At 41.7% G+C, this 17,894-nt stretch overlaps 1 protein-coding gene and 1 pseudogene across 2 annotated transcripts in view; both read left to right on the forward strand.

The window, feature by feature from the left end:
• The window catches only part of ppp2r5a (protein phosphatase 2 regulatory subunit B'alpha), an 84,895-nt gene that overhangs the window by 52,825 nt on the left and 14,176 nt on the right, over positions 1-17,894 (forward strand). For both annotated transcript variants that reach the window (XM_062971868.1, XM_008125820.3), the window contains exons 6-8: positions 3,444-3,503; positions 5,609-5,717; positions 7,933-7,986. In XM_062971868.1, the coding sequence (XP_062827938.1) occupies positions 3,444-3,503; positions 5,609-5,717; positions 7,933-7,986 (223 nt within the window). The remainder of the gene's footprint in view (positions 1-3,443; positions 3,504-5,608; positions 5,718-7,932; positions 7,987-17,894) is intronic.
• LOC134295749 (5S ribosomal RNA) lies at positions 249-367 on the forward strand (annotated as a pseudogene).

Here is a 17,894-nt window from a genome sequence, read left to right on the forward strand (position 1 = left end):
CTATTAATGCTTTGAAAATACTTTGTGTTTTATAGAAAAATAGCAGGAGTGATGGGAAAATGCAGTAGGGTTAAAATATGGAAAATTACATTGTCTGTCTCCATTCTAGTGTTATGCTTGAGCACTGGTGATTGCATTTAAAAACTTAATTGAAAACCATACCTGGTCTCAGAAATAAAAAAATACATATAATGAAGATCTTGAGCCTGGCCACTTGCTTCCCCTTCCCCCTGATGTAGAGAGACAATTGATATGGCCATACCACTCTGAACATGCCCAATCTCGTCTGATCTCAGAAGCTAAGCAGGGTGGGGCCTGGTTAGTACTTGGATGGGAGACTGCCTGGGAATACCGAGTGCTGAAGATCTGGTAAAGCAGGAACACAAAACTATATCCCTTGTGGGATCAAGTCTCCACTGAAACCGAAGCAAATGAGTGCAATATGCTTTCTTCTTCGTGTCCTCTGAATCACACTACTGGCTTATTCTGTGCCTGCTCAGAGCAGACCCGGAACCTTTTGGTTTACAGGTTTATTTTTGGCAGTAATCCCACCAGTATCTCTCCAAAGTTTTCATCAATATATTGGACTATACACATAAATGCCTAAGTACTTGTAATGTTGCATGTCTTCTTAGTAGGAAATAAAATAGAATATTATAAATTTAAATATTAGCAACCATTTAAAAATGACTAATTCATCCAAGAATGGCTTTATGAAGAAGAATGTATTTTTAAAAAGTTACATGGTCACAGTGCATAAGCATGTAAAATAGGCTGGAAGAGAAATTAGATCACTTTGAACACTTTAAATGTATTAATTTGTTCAAATTGCCCATTCTGGTAGTATGCTTTGCTGTTTTAGAACAATAAAGCCTAAAAACTATGTGCTTGACTCTCAGTCGAAGGGAGACTTAATTTTCCTTTTGTTGGAAATAAAGTGAGAAATAGAGAAATAGCTTTAGAGTAATAGTTGTGATTTGTGCTACTATGATAACACTTGGGAAATTTTCCTGTGTAATTCATGTATGCCATCAAAGAAATTTTGAAAGAATATTAAGAAAGTATCTGCTCATGTCCATGGTGCTGATTTCAGAGGGATTCATTTCATATTTACATCTATTTTGTGTGTTTTCTTCGTGAACTTGCTTCTCATACACTTGGATGGTATATTTTAGTCCCCAGAGTCAGGTTTATTACAGAAATTACACAGACCTAGATCGTAACATAGGCCTTTTATCACATTGCCACCTATAGAGTTGTTAAAAAGTTCACCAAGTTTCATCTGCCAGCTGTTTAGCTTTTCAAAAACAGAAAGTAGTGATTGGAATAAAGATCTTCTCACATATCTATTGCATTTCTGGAGGCCACTTTTTTTTTTTAGCAAGGAATGTTAATAGCTATTCAGAACCAGTATTCTATGTTCTCTGGCTTTTGGTACGTAAGCATTGTGGAATATCCATGATTTTGTACCAAAAAACATTCCTGTGTCCTTGAGGCATTTTTATATTTATACATGGCCAGATCAGCTACACCCAAGAGTACTGAAGGAACTAGCAGAAGTTATTTCGGAACCACTGGCAATCATCTTTGAGAGTTTTTGGAGAACGGGAGAAGTCCCAGCAGATTGGAAGAGGGCAAATGTGGTCCCTATCTTCAAGAAGGGGAAAAAGAATGACCTAAACAATTATAGTCCAGTCAGCCTCATGTCGATACCAGGCTAGATTCTGGAAAAGATCATTAAGGAAGTGGTCTGCAAACACTTAGAAACAAATTACGCCCCCCCCCAACATACTGGCGGTGGCGGCGGCGCACTCTTCAGCCGTGGAACTACAAAGGCCTCCAGGAAGGCCTCGCTTTCTTGCGAGATTTCACAAAATCTCGCAGAAATCTCACAATATTTCCCAAAATCTCACAAAAATCTCATGGTATTTCGTGAGATCTTGCAGAAATCTCGTGAGAAGAGCGGGAACTTCCTCGTTCCGCGACAAGCGACCCAATGGTCGCTGCCGCTGCCACCGCCACCGCTGCCACCTACAGAGTGCCCCCCCAAGGGCTGCGCCCGAAGCAGCGGCTTCAACGGCCTCCATGATGAACCGGCCCTGCCAACACTCCAGAAGACAGGAGCAGAATTCAAAACGATCTTGACAGACTAGAGAGATGAGCCGAAACTAACAAACTGAAGTTCAACAGGGACAAATGCAAGATACTCCGGCAGAAAAAATGGAATGCAAAGATACAGAATGGAGGACGCCGGGCTGGACAACAGTACATGTGAAAAAGATCTTGGAGTCCTTGTGGACAACAAGTTAAACATGAGCCAACAATGTGATGCGGCTGCTAAAAAAGCCAATGGGATTTTGGCCTGCAGAAATAGGAGTATAGTGTCTAGATTCAGGGAAGTCATGCTCCCCCTCTATTCTGCCTTGGTCAGACCATACCTGGAATACTGTGTCCAATTCTGGGCACCGCAATTAAAGGGAGATGTTGACAAGCTGGAATGTGTCCAGAGGAGGGCGACTAAAATGATCAAGGGTCTGTAGAACAAGCCCTATGAGGAACGGCTTAAAGAACTAGGCATGTTTAGCCTGCAGAAGAGAAGGCTGGAAGGAGACATGATAGCCATATGTAAATATGTGAGGGGAAGTCATAGGGAGAAGGGAGCAAGCTTGTTTTCTGCCGCCCTAGAGACCAGGACACGGAACAATGGCTTCAAACTACAGGAAAGGAGATTCCACCTGAACATCAGGAAGAACTTCCTCACTGTGAGAGCTGTTGGCAGTGGAACTCTCTCCCCCAGAGTGTGGTGGAGGCTCCTTCTTTGGAGGCTTTTAAGCAGAGGCTGGATGGCCATCTGTCGGGGGTGCTTAGAATGCGATTTCCTGCTTCTTGGCATGGGGTTGGACTGGCTGGCCCATGAGGTCTCTTCCAACTCTACTATTCTATGATTCTATGAATACATTGGACTTTCTATTGCAGTAAAAATTCCCCAGTTTAAGGCATGGAATCTTTTCTTATCTGTCTGTATAGGGATTAAAAATAAACTGGATAGCCCCTTGTTCTTTTAGGTTCTAGAAAATAAACAAGCTTGTCTATAAATGAGAAATGATTTTCACATGAACAGAATGAAATATTCTGGTTGGTTGCATACAGCAAATTCTGAAGTCCAGCTGTATAGCTAGGGCAGGGTTGTACAGCATAGTAAATTGTTTCATTTATTTCTTATCTGTTATAACCTGCCTTTCATCTTTGCTGATATTATCATAGCCTTCTTAGTGTACTTCTCTATTTAATATCTCAGTGCCTAAAGCCTGGTCTAAGACTGGGGTTAGTATTCAATTTTAAACTTAGTGCATTCATAACAAAAACCTGTCAGGTGAAATATATTGTTTGTTTTCTGTGCCCCTACTTTGTTCTTAATATTGATTAAAAATATGTTCATACAGGTTTATATATGAAACAGAACATTTCAATGGTGTTGCTGAGCTCCTTGAAATACTAGGAAGGTATGTTTGTTCTTTCATTACTTAGGCAATCAAGTACTTATTTATTTATTTAGTAAAAGGTAAAGGTTTTCCCCTGACATTAAGTCTAGTTGTGTCCGACCCTGGGGGTTGGTGCTCATCGCAATTTCTAAGCCAAAGAGCCAGCATTGTCCAAAGATGCCTCCAAGATCATGTGGCTGGCATGACTGCATGGAGCACCATTACTTTCCCACCAGAGTGGTACCTATTGATCTACTCACATTTGCATGTTTTCGAACTGCTAGGTTGGCGAAGCTGAGGCTGACAGCGGGAGCTCACCCCACTCCCTGGATTTGAATCAACCTTTCAGTCAGCAAGTTCAGCAGTTCAGCGGTTTAACCTACTGTGCACCCGGGGTCTCCGGGATTTATTTATTTAGTTAGTTCATTTCTATCCCGCTCTTCTCACCCTGCAAGTAGCCTCTCTACTTTTTATAGGCAAAATGGATAAAACCATTTGGGTTGTTTTCAAAAGGCTTGATGGACTCGATACTTCATGTTCCCCGCTTAGTATGAAATTATCCAATAATTTAAACACATTAAAAATGTGAAAGAATCTGATTTTAACAATAAATGATGACATTTTGGTGGTGAATACTGAGCTTCATTCCTGGCCCCCATCAACTGCGTATCTCCCTGAACTTTTTCTCAGTGTGCATTTCTCCTCAGATTTGAGAAAATGCATAGAGATGACATATAGGGAGATAAACAGCAAACATTTTACTAATATGTCCCCTTTGCTGTTAAGAATGGACCTTTTGTTTGTGGCTATGGTAGTTCAAGATCTCATCAGAAACTATTATTTTTCCAAAAAAAGAGGCAGCCGCATGTTCAGTAAACTGGAGAAAATCTATATTCAGCGTTGAACTTAAAGCATTTATTTAAAATATTCAAGATTATTAAGTATTCTGTTCGCTATATGTTGTCTGTATGGAGAACCTTTCTATTAAGGTATAGAGACATATAGTATTGTGTCCACCCATTGCTATAATGGGCTTCCTCTCTCCCTGAAGGCCAATCTCATTTGTCTCTAAGAGAACCTTAGGAAGCATTTGTGGGAAGAATTACACAGGAAATTAAGAAAAGAAAATTCTTGTATAAGCTTAAGTCTGTGTAACCTTGGTATATGCTGTACTGTATACTACATGCAAACAAATTCACACATTTTTTTTATTATAACTCAGTGTAACATATATGTGAAATAGAAGAACAATGTAACCATGTTGTTTTTCTTGTACCACACTGTCTTTTTATGGGAAATAAAGAGCACAAGGGGGAAATGTTCAGAGCTTAGGAATGATACTTTAAAAGCAGATCACATTTAAGTTTGTTTATTTCAGAGGCCAGTTTCCTGACATTTACATGCACTGAATAACATTACTCATTAATAACATTTAACTTTTAAAATGATTTTTAACATAAAAATGCCTGAAAATTCTCCAAAATTAATACAAAAAGGAGTAAAGTAATGTTATTCATGAGGCAGAAAAGCTACAATTTACCATATTCATAAGAAAATACTTAAAAGTTAAAATCCTCTTGTTTCTACATTGATGACATTGTTACACAATCCTCTCTTGGAATTTGCTAGTTATTCAGTGCAATTCTGTGGTAACTTCCACCAGAGCCATACTATATAGAATCACCTTGGGACCTAGAAAATTCTTAGAGAGGACATGCTTTATTGAGTTGGGTAGGTGAAAGCGTGGGTGCTGATCCCATGAATATGGGTAATACTGTATTACTTCCATGCTCTGCCTAGCATTGATATAAAATTGGCTACATTGAATCTGCTTTTGATTTATTTATTTTGTTATGTCAAAAGCATTCTTACTTGGCTGACAAGCAGTGCATTGGCTTTCCTGCTCCATTGATTTAGATGTCATGATCATCGCAACCTGTTGGGGAAACGGTCATAGCCAGAGCTTCTATTTGGCTCATGTTTATACAGAGACTCACACAATGTATCCAAAGAAATGTCCAGTCTATTGCATTGATGGACCAATTTTGTGCTAAACTTGTAATATTACTTTTAAACTTTAGTACTGTATGATAATTGATTGTTTTGTATTATTTGTTTTTTCCCAGTATTATCAATGGTTTTGCATTGCCACTAAAAGCAGAACATAAACAGTTTCTTATGAAGGTTCTTATTCCTATGCATACAGCAAAAGGATTAGCTTTATTTCATGCACAGGTATGTTTATCTGAGGAAATAACCTTTAGTAATTGCAGAATATTGCCTTCTAATGTTGGATTGGAATATTCAAAAATGTGATTGTATGCTCTAGATCTTTATGCAGATGCCAACCTATGTCAATTTAAAGTTTATACATTATATTAGGGAGCAAAAGTTCACAAAAATACCACAGTGTCTAAGCACTTATTTACAAATATTATTCTTAGGTAATTGAATGTTTCCCTTGAATGTACAGTCTATGTTAGGGTTACATTTTTAAAAAAACGTTTTATTGCTATTATTAGTATTACCTTTATTAGTATTACCTGCTTTTTTCTCATGGTTGAGACCCTTATTAGCAATGGATTTGGTCCTGTGTTGGGCAAATATCTCACAATTGAAACAAGAATAGCAATTACAGAAAAGTACTGAAGATAAACAAGGGGCTATGTAAGACCCTGTCACTGAGGACAACACTGCCAATGGTCCCCTCTCAGATTCTTCCCTCCTCATGCTTCAGAAACAGGTCAATTACATTATGAGTGTAATATGGTCTGTATATTGTATCACACTTATATGGGACTGTTTTTAGTGCAAATATGTGATAGTTTAATATAGGACAAGTTGAGTGTAGAGACATCAAGAATATTATTATAATAGGCATTCAAAATTGAAGATATTATCATATGCCAGATAAATTCATTTTCTGAACACCAGTCTTTTACAGAGTAGAAATACGACTTCTGTTGTGCTAAAAATAGGGAAACATATGGATCTTTACTTCCACATATGGTGAACATGCCCACTTACCATGTGGGAAGTGGAGTAATTAAAATAATTGGATAAATTTGATTAATAGAAAATAGCAGGGAAGTCTTCACCTTCATTGTAACCATTTTAAAAGATAGATTTCAAGTAAAATGTAAATGTGGCAAAAAATTCCTATGCTGACTAGATGGTAATAGCATATACATGGGATGTCTTTGGCAGTTAATCTCCTTCCTGACAGTTATCCCTAGTGACAAATTGGGGGTGCTTGGTGCAAACATCATGATATTCTCCATCTTACACTAAGACATGAACAACCAAGTGTAGGAGACTCTCCTTTTACTGAAATGTAGTATTTATATCAATTTTGGCCGCATGAGAGAAGCCATCTTCCTCTCACTGACTACAGTGATCTCCAGAGAACTGCAAGAGTTATGGCTTGTGGTTTTTGTTTGATTTTTTTTTTTTGCAAATAGGTATCCCTCTGACCAAAATATATAAGTTAAACTGACTTCTAGAGGTGTGGAGAGTCCCCAGAACTCAAAATATTTTCAGAAAAAAATCAAAACACTTTGTCTCAAACTAATCTAGAAGGCATGGGAGATGTTTCAACCACATATCTGGGAACCAATTTAGATGAGCCTTTTTTGAAACAGATAATGAACAGAAAGTAACCGGTGCACTTCCTGTTGTTTAAAAAAAAGCCCTCTTGTGACTAATATGACAGAACAAGATGAAAATGTCCCCCTAGAGGACATTTGGGAGCAAAAGAAATATGTTTTTTTTTCTTGTGGAGGTTGAAGCAATAGATGAAGCAGCTTTTCAAAGTCTCCCAGGGAATCTGTGCAAACTGCTAGCCTTTCACAGTTGTCCACGCTCCTAGATGTATGCCTCCTATATTAACTTTGTATCTTCTAAGTACAGTAGAGTCTCACTTATCCAACATAAACGGGTTGGCAGAATGTTGGATAAGCAAATATGTTGGATAATAAGGAGGCATTAAGGAAAAGCCTATTAAACATCAAATTAGGTTATGATTTTACAAATGAAGCACCAAAACATCATGTTAGACAACAAATTTGGCAGAAAAAGTAGTTCTATACGCAGTAATGCTATGTAGTACTTACTGTATTTATGAATTTAGCACCAAAATATCACGATATATTGAAAACATTGACTTCAAAAATGCGTTGGATAATCCAGAATGTTGGATAAGCGAGTGTTGGATAAGTGAGACTCTACTGTAATGAGAGAGAAGCAAAAATCCTGCAATCTGAATCTCCCAGATTATGTAAAACATACATGGTACACTAATCTCTACCCCTTCCTTTCTCTGAAGATATAATGATAAAGTGTGTGAACCTCATAGTATTTTATGTGTTCAGTTGTCTTTTTTTAAACAAAGAAAATGCAGTCAATGCTATTGTTATCAACAAGTACATAAAAACCTTCTCTTGTGTTTTAGCTGGCCTACTGTGTTGTTCAGTTCCTGGAAAAAGACATGACATTAACAGAGCCGGTAAGTGTAGCTTTATCTATTTTCAATCTTTTAGAATTTTTACACTGGTTAGCTTTGGTCTCGATGACAATTAGATACTTCAATTTTCCACCAATAACCCATAATTCACATGGGGTCCAAATAGATAATTGTGCCTTTCTCTGCCATTCATTTCAATGGAAATTGATGAAAAACTATATAATCCACAGCTCTGGATTACCAACAATGCAATTGATTTAGGCCCTTCATTGGATAGCAACCTATTACTAATGGAAAGAGGTGTGACTATTTCACTAGACACTTTCTGAATCCTAGTGTTTCTACTATCACCAGTATTTGTGCAATACTTGTTAAGGTAAAGGTTTCCCCTGATGTCCAGTCATGTCTGACTCTGGGGTGTGGTTCTCATCTCCATTTCTAAGCCGAAGAGCTGGCGTTGTCCATAGACACCTTCAAGGTCATGTGGCCGGCATGACTGCATGGAGCACTGTTACCTTCCCGCCGGAGCGGTACCTATTGATCTATACACATTGGCATATTTTCAAACTGCTAGGTTGGCTGGAGCTGGAGCTAACAGCGGCTGCTCCCGCCGCTCCCGGGGTTTGAACCTGGGACCTTACGGTCTGCAAGTTCAGCAGCTCAGCGCTTTAACGCACTTCGCCACCGGGGCTCCTGCAATACTTGTTAAGTCCCATGAAATCAGGCTATTAGCTTCACTTAAGTTGCTGGGGTGAACATGGGTTCACACATAAAAAGATTTTTCTGCTGTTATCTATTATATGTTGTAATTTATTTATTGTGGGTGTTTTTGCTTTTAATTTTTGTGTCACTACACTTAGAAAGCTTCTACTTTTGCACCTAGTTTCTGTTTTGGGAATGGTTTCAGGGGCTCAACTACCTTACTTTAGCCTTGATAATGCATGGAAGATGCCTGCCTACTGTGCATGGTAAACTCTGGTCAGAATTAATCACTAACATCTTTATTTGTTTGACTTGATTTGCTTACACAGCAAGCAAACTTTCTGTTACTCTTTTTAAAGTGTTTTAACCCTATTTTACAGATTCCATTTAAACCTGCCCTTGCCTTTTCATATTTCACTTTCAGAGTGAATCTACTTATCCAATATCTGCATTTCTCAGTAAGGTGTATTGGCAAATTGAGTTCAACAGTATTCAAAATGTGAAATTGTTTGTCAGAAGTAATTATTGCTTTCCATACTGTGTGAAGATTGTGATAATGGGTATAAAGTGTTGCCTAAAAATGCCAGCAGCTTCAGAAAGAAGGAGCTAGCACAGATGCAGTAGATATGTGTGGCAGCGTATTTGTACATTATAGAAACGTGGTTACTATAAAAGATGTGTATACCATCAAACTTTGCTTTTCTATATTGCTGCAATAAAACTTTGAAAACCATTATATCCTGTCAACTATACTTGTGCACACCTACTTTTATGTTTATTATGTTTAGTAGGACTTACTTCCAGGTAAGTCTACATAGGTTTGCAGTAAATTGCCCTGTGTGTAGAGTTGATTCAGGAAGTTTCAGGAAGAGTTGCTTTTTTATTGACTATATTTTTTGAGGTCTGAGAGGTTTTGAACTTTTTTTCATCTGTGGTGGCATGAAGATCTAATTTGCATTAGATATCATTCTTGTTTCTTGCCCAGATTGCTTATGGGTAAAACTTCATTCAATGGCAGCAGTCTTACTTTTCATCTGTGGCTGGCCCATTTATATTTAAAGGAAGCTTTTACATTTAAATTGGCATATGCTGCCTTTACTTTAAAATGGCATCTTATCCCTTGGCTTTCTTTTTGTTCTGCGTACATTGTCTCCCAGCCCAGCTTCAATGCAGCACCTTATCTGCGAAGGAAGAAAATTATCTGAAGCAGTGGAGTGCAGGGAGGTAAGGTGGGGAAGGGCTCAGCCCCCTTCAGCCACATGTAGTTTCAATGTAAAATCAGAAACCCTCACACTTTGCTATGTATGTGAATGTGGCACATGTACAAATAAACAGACATGCTGCCACTGTGTTACCTAGTTTGACCTAGGTCTCTCTGACTGCTAGCATAACTCAGTGTACGTTTTCAGATGTAATAGCTTTTTTCAGTTGTAAGAATTGTGGTGGAATCTTTTGAAATTGAAAATATTTTACTCTGGCCTTTTGCCAGGAAATGTTAGTTCAGTTTAGCTATCCAATAGTTATGCCAGGCTGCCTCAGTTTGAACTTGACATTAGCAGAGCTGACATGATAAGTTTGTTTTCTGACCTATAAAATATTGAGGTTTTAAATCTTTAGAACATTTTTTTTATCCTGAGCAAAACTAATTAAGGGAGGTATTAGGTTGAATGACTTCATTGTTTGCACACATTTGAATCTGCAGCTGTACATATATGCTTGAGTGCTATGGGAATTTTGAAACATGCCTAGGAAAATATGCTTCAGACTAACTCAAAGAGAGACAAAATTAAGTTCGAAACTTTCAACTTTTATAAAATTATAGATGTTTGTAAAAAAACTGATTAATATATGACACTAGCACTGGAATGGCAGACTGTTATTAACTGGGAAAGAAAAATGAAGGAGGTAGTTATGGTTCATCCAATAAAGATTAGGAATACAGTAAATTTCAGTGATGCACGGTGAATCACGAAAAAGACAACTAGATTTATACTGATGATGAGGGAGGGGAGTTAGTGCAAGGCTTATTTACATTTTTTTCTGAAGAAAGGGGAACACAAACATTTCTTTTCCCAGTTAAATGCATCTGTTTAAAAGCCTACAATGAGCTGGGCTGTTTGCGCTTCCAGATACGAAATTGCTGTTGGGTAATCAACCTAGTATTGTTGATAATGGGAGCCACTACATTATCTACACACATTCGAAAGAGATGCTTTTATTGGTGATGGAGGACTTAAGAATACATGGAGCTCCTACATCTCATGTGATACAAAATGTAATTCAAAACTTGAATTTGAAATAGAGATCAATGAGTCCATGTCTCTCTTGCATTCCTGAATAGCCCGAGGAAAACAGTAATCAATCATGATTAAAAACAAAAGAACTGGCCGGGGGGGGGGGGGGGGGTCAAGGAAGAGAAGCCAGTTAACATTTGGCCATACTTGGCTCAGTGTTGTAAGACTACAGCTGCTTACGGCTATAGTCCTACAGGACTGTGAAGCTGCTAACGGGAGCGGAATATACAGAAAGAACTACTCAGCTCCTGAAGCAGCTACACTGGCTTCCAGTTTGTTTCCGGGCACAATTCAAGATGCTGGCTTTAGCCTACAAATGGTTCGGGCCCAGCCTACTTGAGGGACTGTATCTCCTTCTACCAACTCACTCGAGCCCTGAGATCCTCAGGAGAGGCCCTTCCCTCGGTCACACCATCATCGCAGGCACGTTTGGTGGGAACGAGAGAGAGAGAGAGAGAGAGAGAGAGAGAGAGAGAGAGAGAGAGAGAGAGAGAGAGAGAGGTGGTCCCGCAGCTCTGAAACTCCCTCCCTAGTGAGGCACAATCAGCCCCCTCGTTACTGGCCTTTCGATCATAAATTAAAACCTTTTTGTGGTGCCAGGCCTTCCTAGACAAATGATAATAGGCACTGCGGGTCTGATAATTGTCAGATAATAGTTGACAAATAACCTCAGTGGCTGGAGGTTATGGATACCTTTAAATGGTGCCTGCTGTAAGTTTTTAACTGTTTTATATGATATATTAAATTGGGTTTTTAGATTGGTATATGATGTTTAGCTGATTATGCATTGTGTATTTGTATTGTTTTTGTATTTTGTTAGCCGCTTTGAGTCCCACCCACGGGAGAAAAGTGGGATAGAAAATAATAATAATAATAATAATAATAATAATAATAATAATAATGTAATAATAATAATAAGAATATCCACTACTCATTACACTCGCGTAGTGATGTCGACAGACTTTACCTGTCCAGAAAATCAGGAGGCAGAGGGCTTCTGCAAGTGAAACAAATGGTAGAGAAAGAGAAACATGCCCTGGCAGATTATGTGAAAGGCAGTTAAGACCCAACATTGAGAAGAAGAGGGTGGTGGAGGAGGAGGCCTTAAAACACCAGCCTGCTGCTCACTTCTTGCTGTTACCATCGCTGCTTGCCAGCACACCCCCAGCCCTGCTTCTGCTGGTGTAAGGAGGAAAGAGAGAGGGGAAAACTTTAAAAACTCCATAAACATTCTGGAGAAGAAGGCAGAGCAGCTGGCTTTAAAACATTCGCGTTCTCAGTCCTACCGTTCCCTCTGCCCCTCGGCCTGCTATGAAGCGTGGCCTACTGGTTTGTCCTTGGGCTCATCTTCAGCTGTTCACATCTTATCACATCTTTTTGCATCTGGCAGCCTGTCAAGGGGTTGAGACTTTGGGAATTTCTGGGCTGGGCCCATACCATAGCTATTACCACCACTGGCTGACTTCTGGGGTTGGACCCATTGCCAGAATTTAATCTAAATTTGGTTGGACCTGGGAAGACGGGGGGTTAATTTGTCTTTGTTAAACTGAGCCGTCAATCCTCTTGTGACTGGGAAGTTGAGAGGAGTACTGTATAGCTGCTAAAAATCCTGTGTGGCTGCTAACCTAATGTTAAAATGTGGTGGTGTTGTAATCACTGATCGGGACTGCCCCCCGGAACCAGATTGGTTTTTTGGCAATAGAAATGTATTCAATGTATTTAACAGATAGGCACTTTAGATATAGGATTGGCTCCTCCAGCCCCTTAGTTTTATTGTTACATATATACTGTGCACTTTATAGCCTCCAACTGCTACTAGGATTCTGCTTTTACAATATCTCCCATTCCTCTGCACAGGTCACTTTCAGTAATTGGAACGTGGATGTGAATGTAAAAGGGGAGGGGGGAGTGTTGGAGGGTTTTGGAGACTATGTAAGGGGGGTGGGAAGAGGGTGGGAAGTGCCACCATCTGGCTTGTTCAATTGGCCCAGTCAGGCTGACCCAGCTAAACAATGGTCAGGGGAGGAGAGTGGGGGATGTGCAGAGAATGGGGGGAGTTCTGCCAGCCATGGAGTCGCCATTGGGACGGTTATAGGAAAAGGGAGGTACGGGAAAAGGAGACCAAATGTGTTAATTGTGCCTAGGGACTTCCAGAGATCATTATTAGTTCCAAAACGTATTCCAAAAGGGTCTCCTGACAAGGTGAGTCTGGGTATCCGGGATGGCGGACCTGATGGATTAAAGCTGGTGCTGTTGAATGCCAGATCAGTTAATGGGAAAACAACCACTATAAGTGATCTGATATTAGAAGAGCGAGCAGACCTGGCTTGTATAACAGAAACCTGGTTGGACGAGTCGGGTGGGCCTAACCTCACTCAGCTCTGTCCTCCAGGTTACTCTGTTCAGCACCAGCCAAGATCCGGAGGGAGGGGAGGTGGGTTTGCAATAATCTATAGGGATTCTATCCCCGTGACCAGATGCCTCATCCCGCAATCTACCTCATTTGAAAGCGTCCACCTGCGGGTAGGAGACCGGGACAGTATAGGGATATTTGTAGTGTACCGTCCACCCCGCAACACTACAAACTCCCTGACTGAGCTAGCCAGGGTGATCTCGAGCTTGGTGTTGGAGTCTCAGCGGCTTCTTGTGCTGGGAGACTTCAACATACACGCAGAGACCACCCTGTCGGGAGCGGCTCAGGTTTTCATGGATACCATGGCAACCATGGGACTGTCCCAAGTGATTTCTGGCCCTACCCACTGTGCTGGACATACATTGGACTTGGTATTTTGCCAGGGATGGGAGAATGGTGGTGGTGTGGAAGAGCTCTCGTTAGTCCCACTGTCATGGACTGACCACCACTTGGTCAAGTTTAGAATTACTGCAACCCCTAACCTCCGCGGGGGTGGTGGACCCATTAAGATGGTCCGCCCCAGGAGGCTTATGGATCCAAATGGATTCCTGATGGCTCTTGGGGATGTTCCCGCCTCCTCGGTAGGTGATTCTGTTGATGCTCTGGTCACTCTCTACAATGGGGAGATGGCCAGGGCAATAGACACGATCGCTCCAGAGCGGCCCCTCGCAATGCGCAGAGCTAAACTAGCGACCTGGTACTCCGGGGAGTTGGCAGCGATGAAGCGCGAGACGAGGCGTCTAGAGCGTGTGTGGCGAAAGCGACGGAGCGAATCAAATTTAGAACGGGTTAAAGCCCAAAGGAAAACATATTGCAAAGCAATGGCTGCTGTAAAAAAACCCTATTATAGTTCTAGAATTGAGGCAGCCAAAAACCGTCCTGCCGAGCTTTTTAGAACTGTCAGAGGGCTGCTTAACAACACCCCTCAAACTGCGCCCACAGATGATGTGGCAGAGAAATGTGAAGCTTTTTCCCAGTTCTTTTCAAAGAAAATCGCTTTGATTCGTTCCGAGCTTGACGCCACAGTTGATGCAATCTCCGAAGATGTAGCAAGAGCACCTGCTTGTCCTATTTTGATGGATTCATTTCAATCTGTGCAACCCGAGGATGTGGACAAGGTCCTTGGAGAAGCGAGAGCGACCACATGCATCCTAGACCCCTGCCCATCCTGGCTGGTTAAAGAAGCCAGAGGGGGGTTGGTCGAGTGGGTAAGAGTGGTGGTGAACGCCTCCCCCCGGGAAGGCAGACTTCCAGCCGGCCTCAAACAAGCCGTAATAAAACCGCTGTTGAAGAAGCCATCACTTGACCCCACTAATTGGAATAACTTTTGGCCTGTTTCCAATCTCCCCTTTTTGGGCAAGGTCGTGGAACGCGTGGTTGCCTCGCAACTCCAGGGATTCTTGGAAGCAACTGATTATCTGGATCCGGCACAGTCTGGCTTCAGACCGGGGCATGGAACTGAGACGGCCTTGGTCTCCTTGGTGGATGATCTCCGCAGAGAGCTCGACAGGGGGAGTGTGTCCCTGCTGGTTCTCCTGGATCTCTCAGCAGCCTTCGATACCGTAGACCACGGTATCCTTCTGGGTCGCCTCGTGGGAATGGGCCTTGGGGGTACTGCATTGCAGTGGCTCCAGTCCTTCCTTGAGGACCGTACCCAGAAGGTGTTGATAGGGGACAGCTGTTCGGCTCCACAACCGTTGTCTTGTGGAGTCCCACAGAGTTCAGTACTGTCCCCTTTGTTGTTTAACATCTACATGAAGCCGCTGGGTGAGATCATCCGGAGTTTTGGAGTTCGGTGTCATCTGTACGCAGATGATGTCCAACTCTATCACTCCTTTTCTCCAGCTTCCAAGGAGGCCGTCCAGATCCTGAACCGGTGCCTGGCTGCTGTGTCGGACTGGATGAGGGCGAACAAATTGAAGTTGAATCCAGACAAGACAGAGGTCCTCCTGGTCAGTCGTAAGGCCGAACAGGGTATAGGGTTACAGCCTGTGCTGGATGGGGTCGCACTCCCCCTGAAGGCGCAGGTTCGCAGTTTGGGTGTCCTCCTGGACTCATCGCTGAGCCTGGAACCCCAGGTTTTGGCCAGGGGGGCCTTCGCACAACTCAAACTTGTGCGCCAACTGCGCCCATACCTTGGGAAGCCTGACATGGCCACGGTGGTCCACGCTCTGGTTACATCTCGTTTGGACTATTGCAATGCGCTCTACGTGGGGCTGCCTTCAAAGACTGTTCGGAAGCTGGAACTAGTCCAACGTTCTGCAGCCAGGTTATTAACTGGAGCGCCGTACAGGGAGCATACAACTCCTCTGTTGAAGCAGCTCCACTGGCTGCCTGTTAGCTTCCGGGCACAATTTAAAGTGCTGGCTTTGGCCTACAAAACCTTAAACGGCTCTGGTCCAACTTACCTCTCCGAACGTATCTCCCCCTATGAGCCGCCCCGCAGATTAAGATCTTCCAGTGAGGCCCTGCTCTCGGTCCCGTCGCCGTCACAGGTGCATTTGGCTGGAACGAGGGACAGGGCTTTTTCGGTGGTGGCTCCGCGGCTGTGGAACTCCTTGCCAAGGGAGATTAGGGAAGCCCCCTCACTCATGTCTTTTAGGAAGCAGCTGAAGACCTGGATGTGGGACCAAGCTTTTGGCTCATCCTAAGATACGGTCGATATAATCTGATGTATTCGCTGGATTAATGTGTAATTGAATACAGACTGGCTCTGACTTTTGGCCCAATGCTACTGGCCCTGTTGTAATGGCCACACAGTGCTTTACTGTTTTAAATGGGGTATAATATTGGTTTTTAAGTGTGTTTTTACGATCGTTTGTTTTACTATATTTTGTATTATATGGGGCATTAATCTTGCCATTATGTAAGACCGCTCTGGGTCCCCCTGGGGGAGAAGAGCGGTATATAAATTAAATAATAAATAAATAAATAAATAAATAAACATTGAGGGAAGTCAATAGTAGTAAACTGCTTCAAGTGCAAAAGACAAAGAGTGAATACCGCAAAAACACAATCCAGAGCAGAAGAGAAAACATGGATAGTTCCTGGAAAAAATTGAGAGCCAAATTGACAAAAGAAAAAACATGGCTATGGCTCACAAATGGAACTCTGAAAAAGGAGATGGAGGGCCTGATTCTGACAGCCCAAGAACAATCCATTAGAACCAATGCCAACAAAGCCAAAATTGAAAAGTCGACGACAGATCCCAAATGTAGACTCTGCAAGGAAGCGGATGAAACAATAGATCACATCCTCAGCTGCTGCAAGAAGATCGCACAGACAGACTACAAGCAGAGACATAACACTGTTGCTCAGATGATTCATTGGAACTTGTGCCACAAATACCATCTGCCTGCGACGAAGAACTGGTGGGATCACAAGCCTGAAAAGATTACAGAGAATGAACATGTCAAGCTACTCTGGGACTTCCAAATTCAGACAGACAGAGTTTTGGAGCACAATACTCCTGACCTCACAATCGTGTTAAAAAACAAAGTATGGATTGTCGATGTAGCAATCCCAGGTGACAGCAGGATTGAGGAGAAACAACTGGAAAAGCTGACACGATATGAAGATTTAAAGATCGAATTGCAAAGACTCTGGCACAAGCCAGTCAAGGTGGTCCCAGTGGTGATCGGCACACTGGGTGCAGTGCCTAAAGACATGGCCTGCATTTAAACACAATCGGCGCTGACAAAATTACCATCTGCTAGCTGCAGAAGGCCACCTTACTGGGAGCTGCGTGCATTATTCACCGATACATCACACAATCCTAGACACTTGGGAAGTGTCCGACGTGTGATCCAATATAACAGCCAGCAGAGTGTCTGCTGTGGACTCATCTTGTTGTGTTTCCAATAATAATAATAATAATAATAATAATAATAATAATAATAATAATAATAATAATAATAATAATATAGCATAATGGCCTGGCTCTTTGTTTAGCTACCAGGAGACTTCGCCATTGGATATGAAGACGGCAAAGTAATTGCTGCTTATTTTTACTATAAGCACAGGCTCTTTGTGTTCTGAAAGGCACTCGCAAAACATTAGTGACATTAGAGTGTGGAATACAGAATATTTTGATGGTCCCAATAAATTGGTAATATGCCTAGTGTGGTTAGGCAGCATCACTGAAATATTGCTCAACTGTAGCTGTGTCACAATAAGTATGTCCCAAAGGGTGGCACAAGCTAGAAAGAGTGTGAGTATACGGTAAGTTATTTCCTCACTATCTGACAAAACCATCGTGGAAGGAGATGGAGCAAGATATCTTGAAGCTGCATAGAGTTCAGGCTTGTGTGACCATTTGCTATTTTAGAAAGGCACACCTTAGCAAAAAGATAGAATGGGAATTGGAAATCTTCCTTCAGTTCTTGCCTTATAGTTTTGCTGATTTGTGCTTTCTAAGCAATAACTACTCTTAGAGCCTCACTGGAAGGATCATTTTCAGCATGGAAAAGTACTAGACTCTGGGTCTTGTCTTGATCTTGATTGGAAGGGTTCACAGTAGCTCAGAACTGATAGTGATACAG

Source organism: Anolis carolinensis, chromosome 1 (assembly GCF_035594765.1).
Source record: "Anolis carolinensis isolate JA03-04 chromosome 1, rAnoCar3.1.pri, whole genome shotgun sequence".
In the NCBI taxonomy this organism is placed as follows: domain Eukaryota; kingdom Metazoa; phylum Chordata; class Lepidosauria; order Squamata; family Dactyloidae; genus Anolis; species Anolis carolinensis.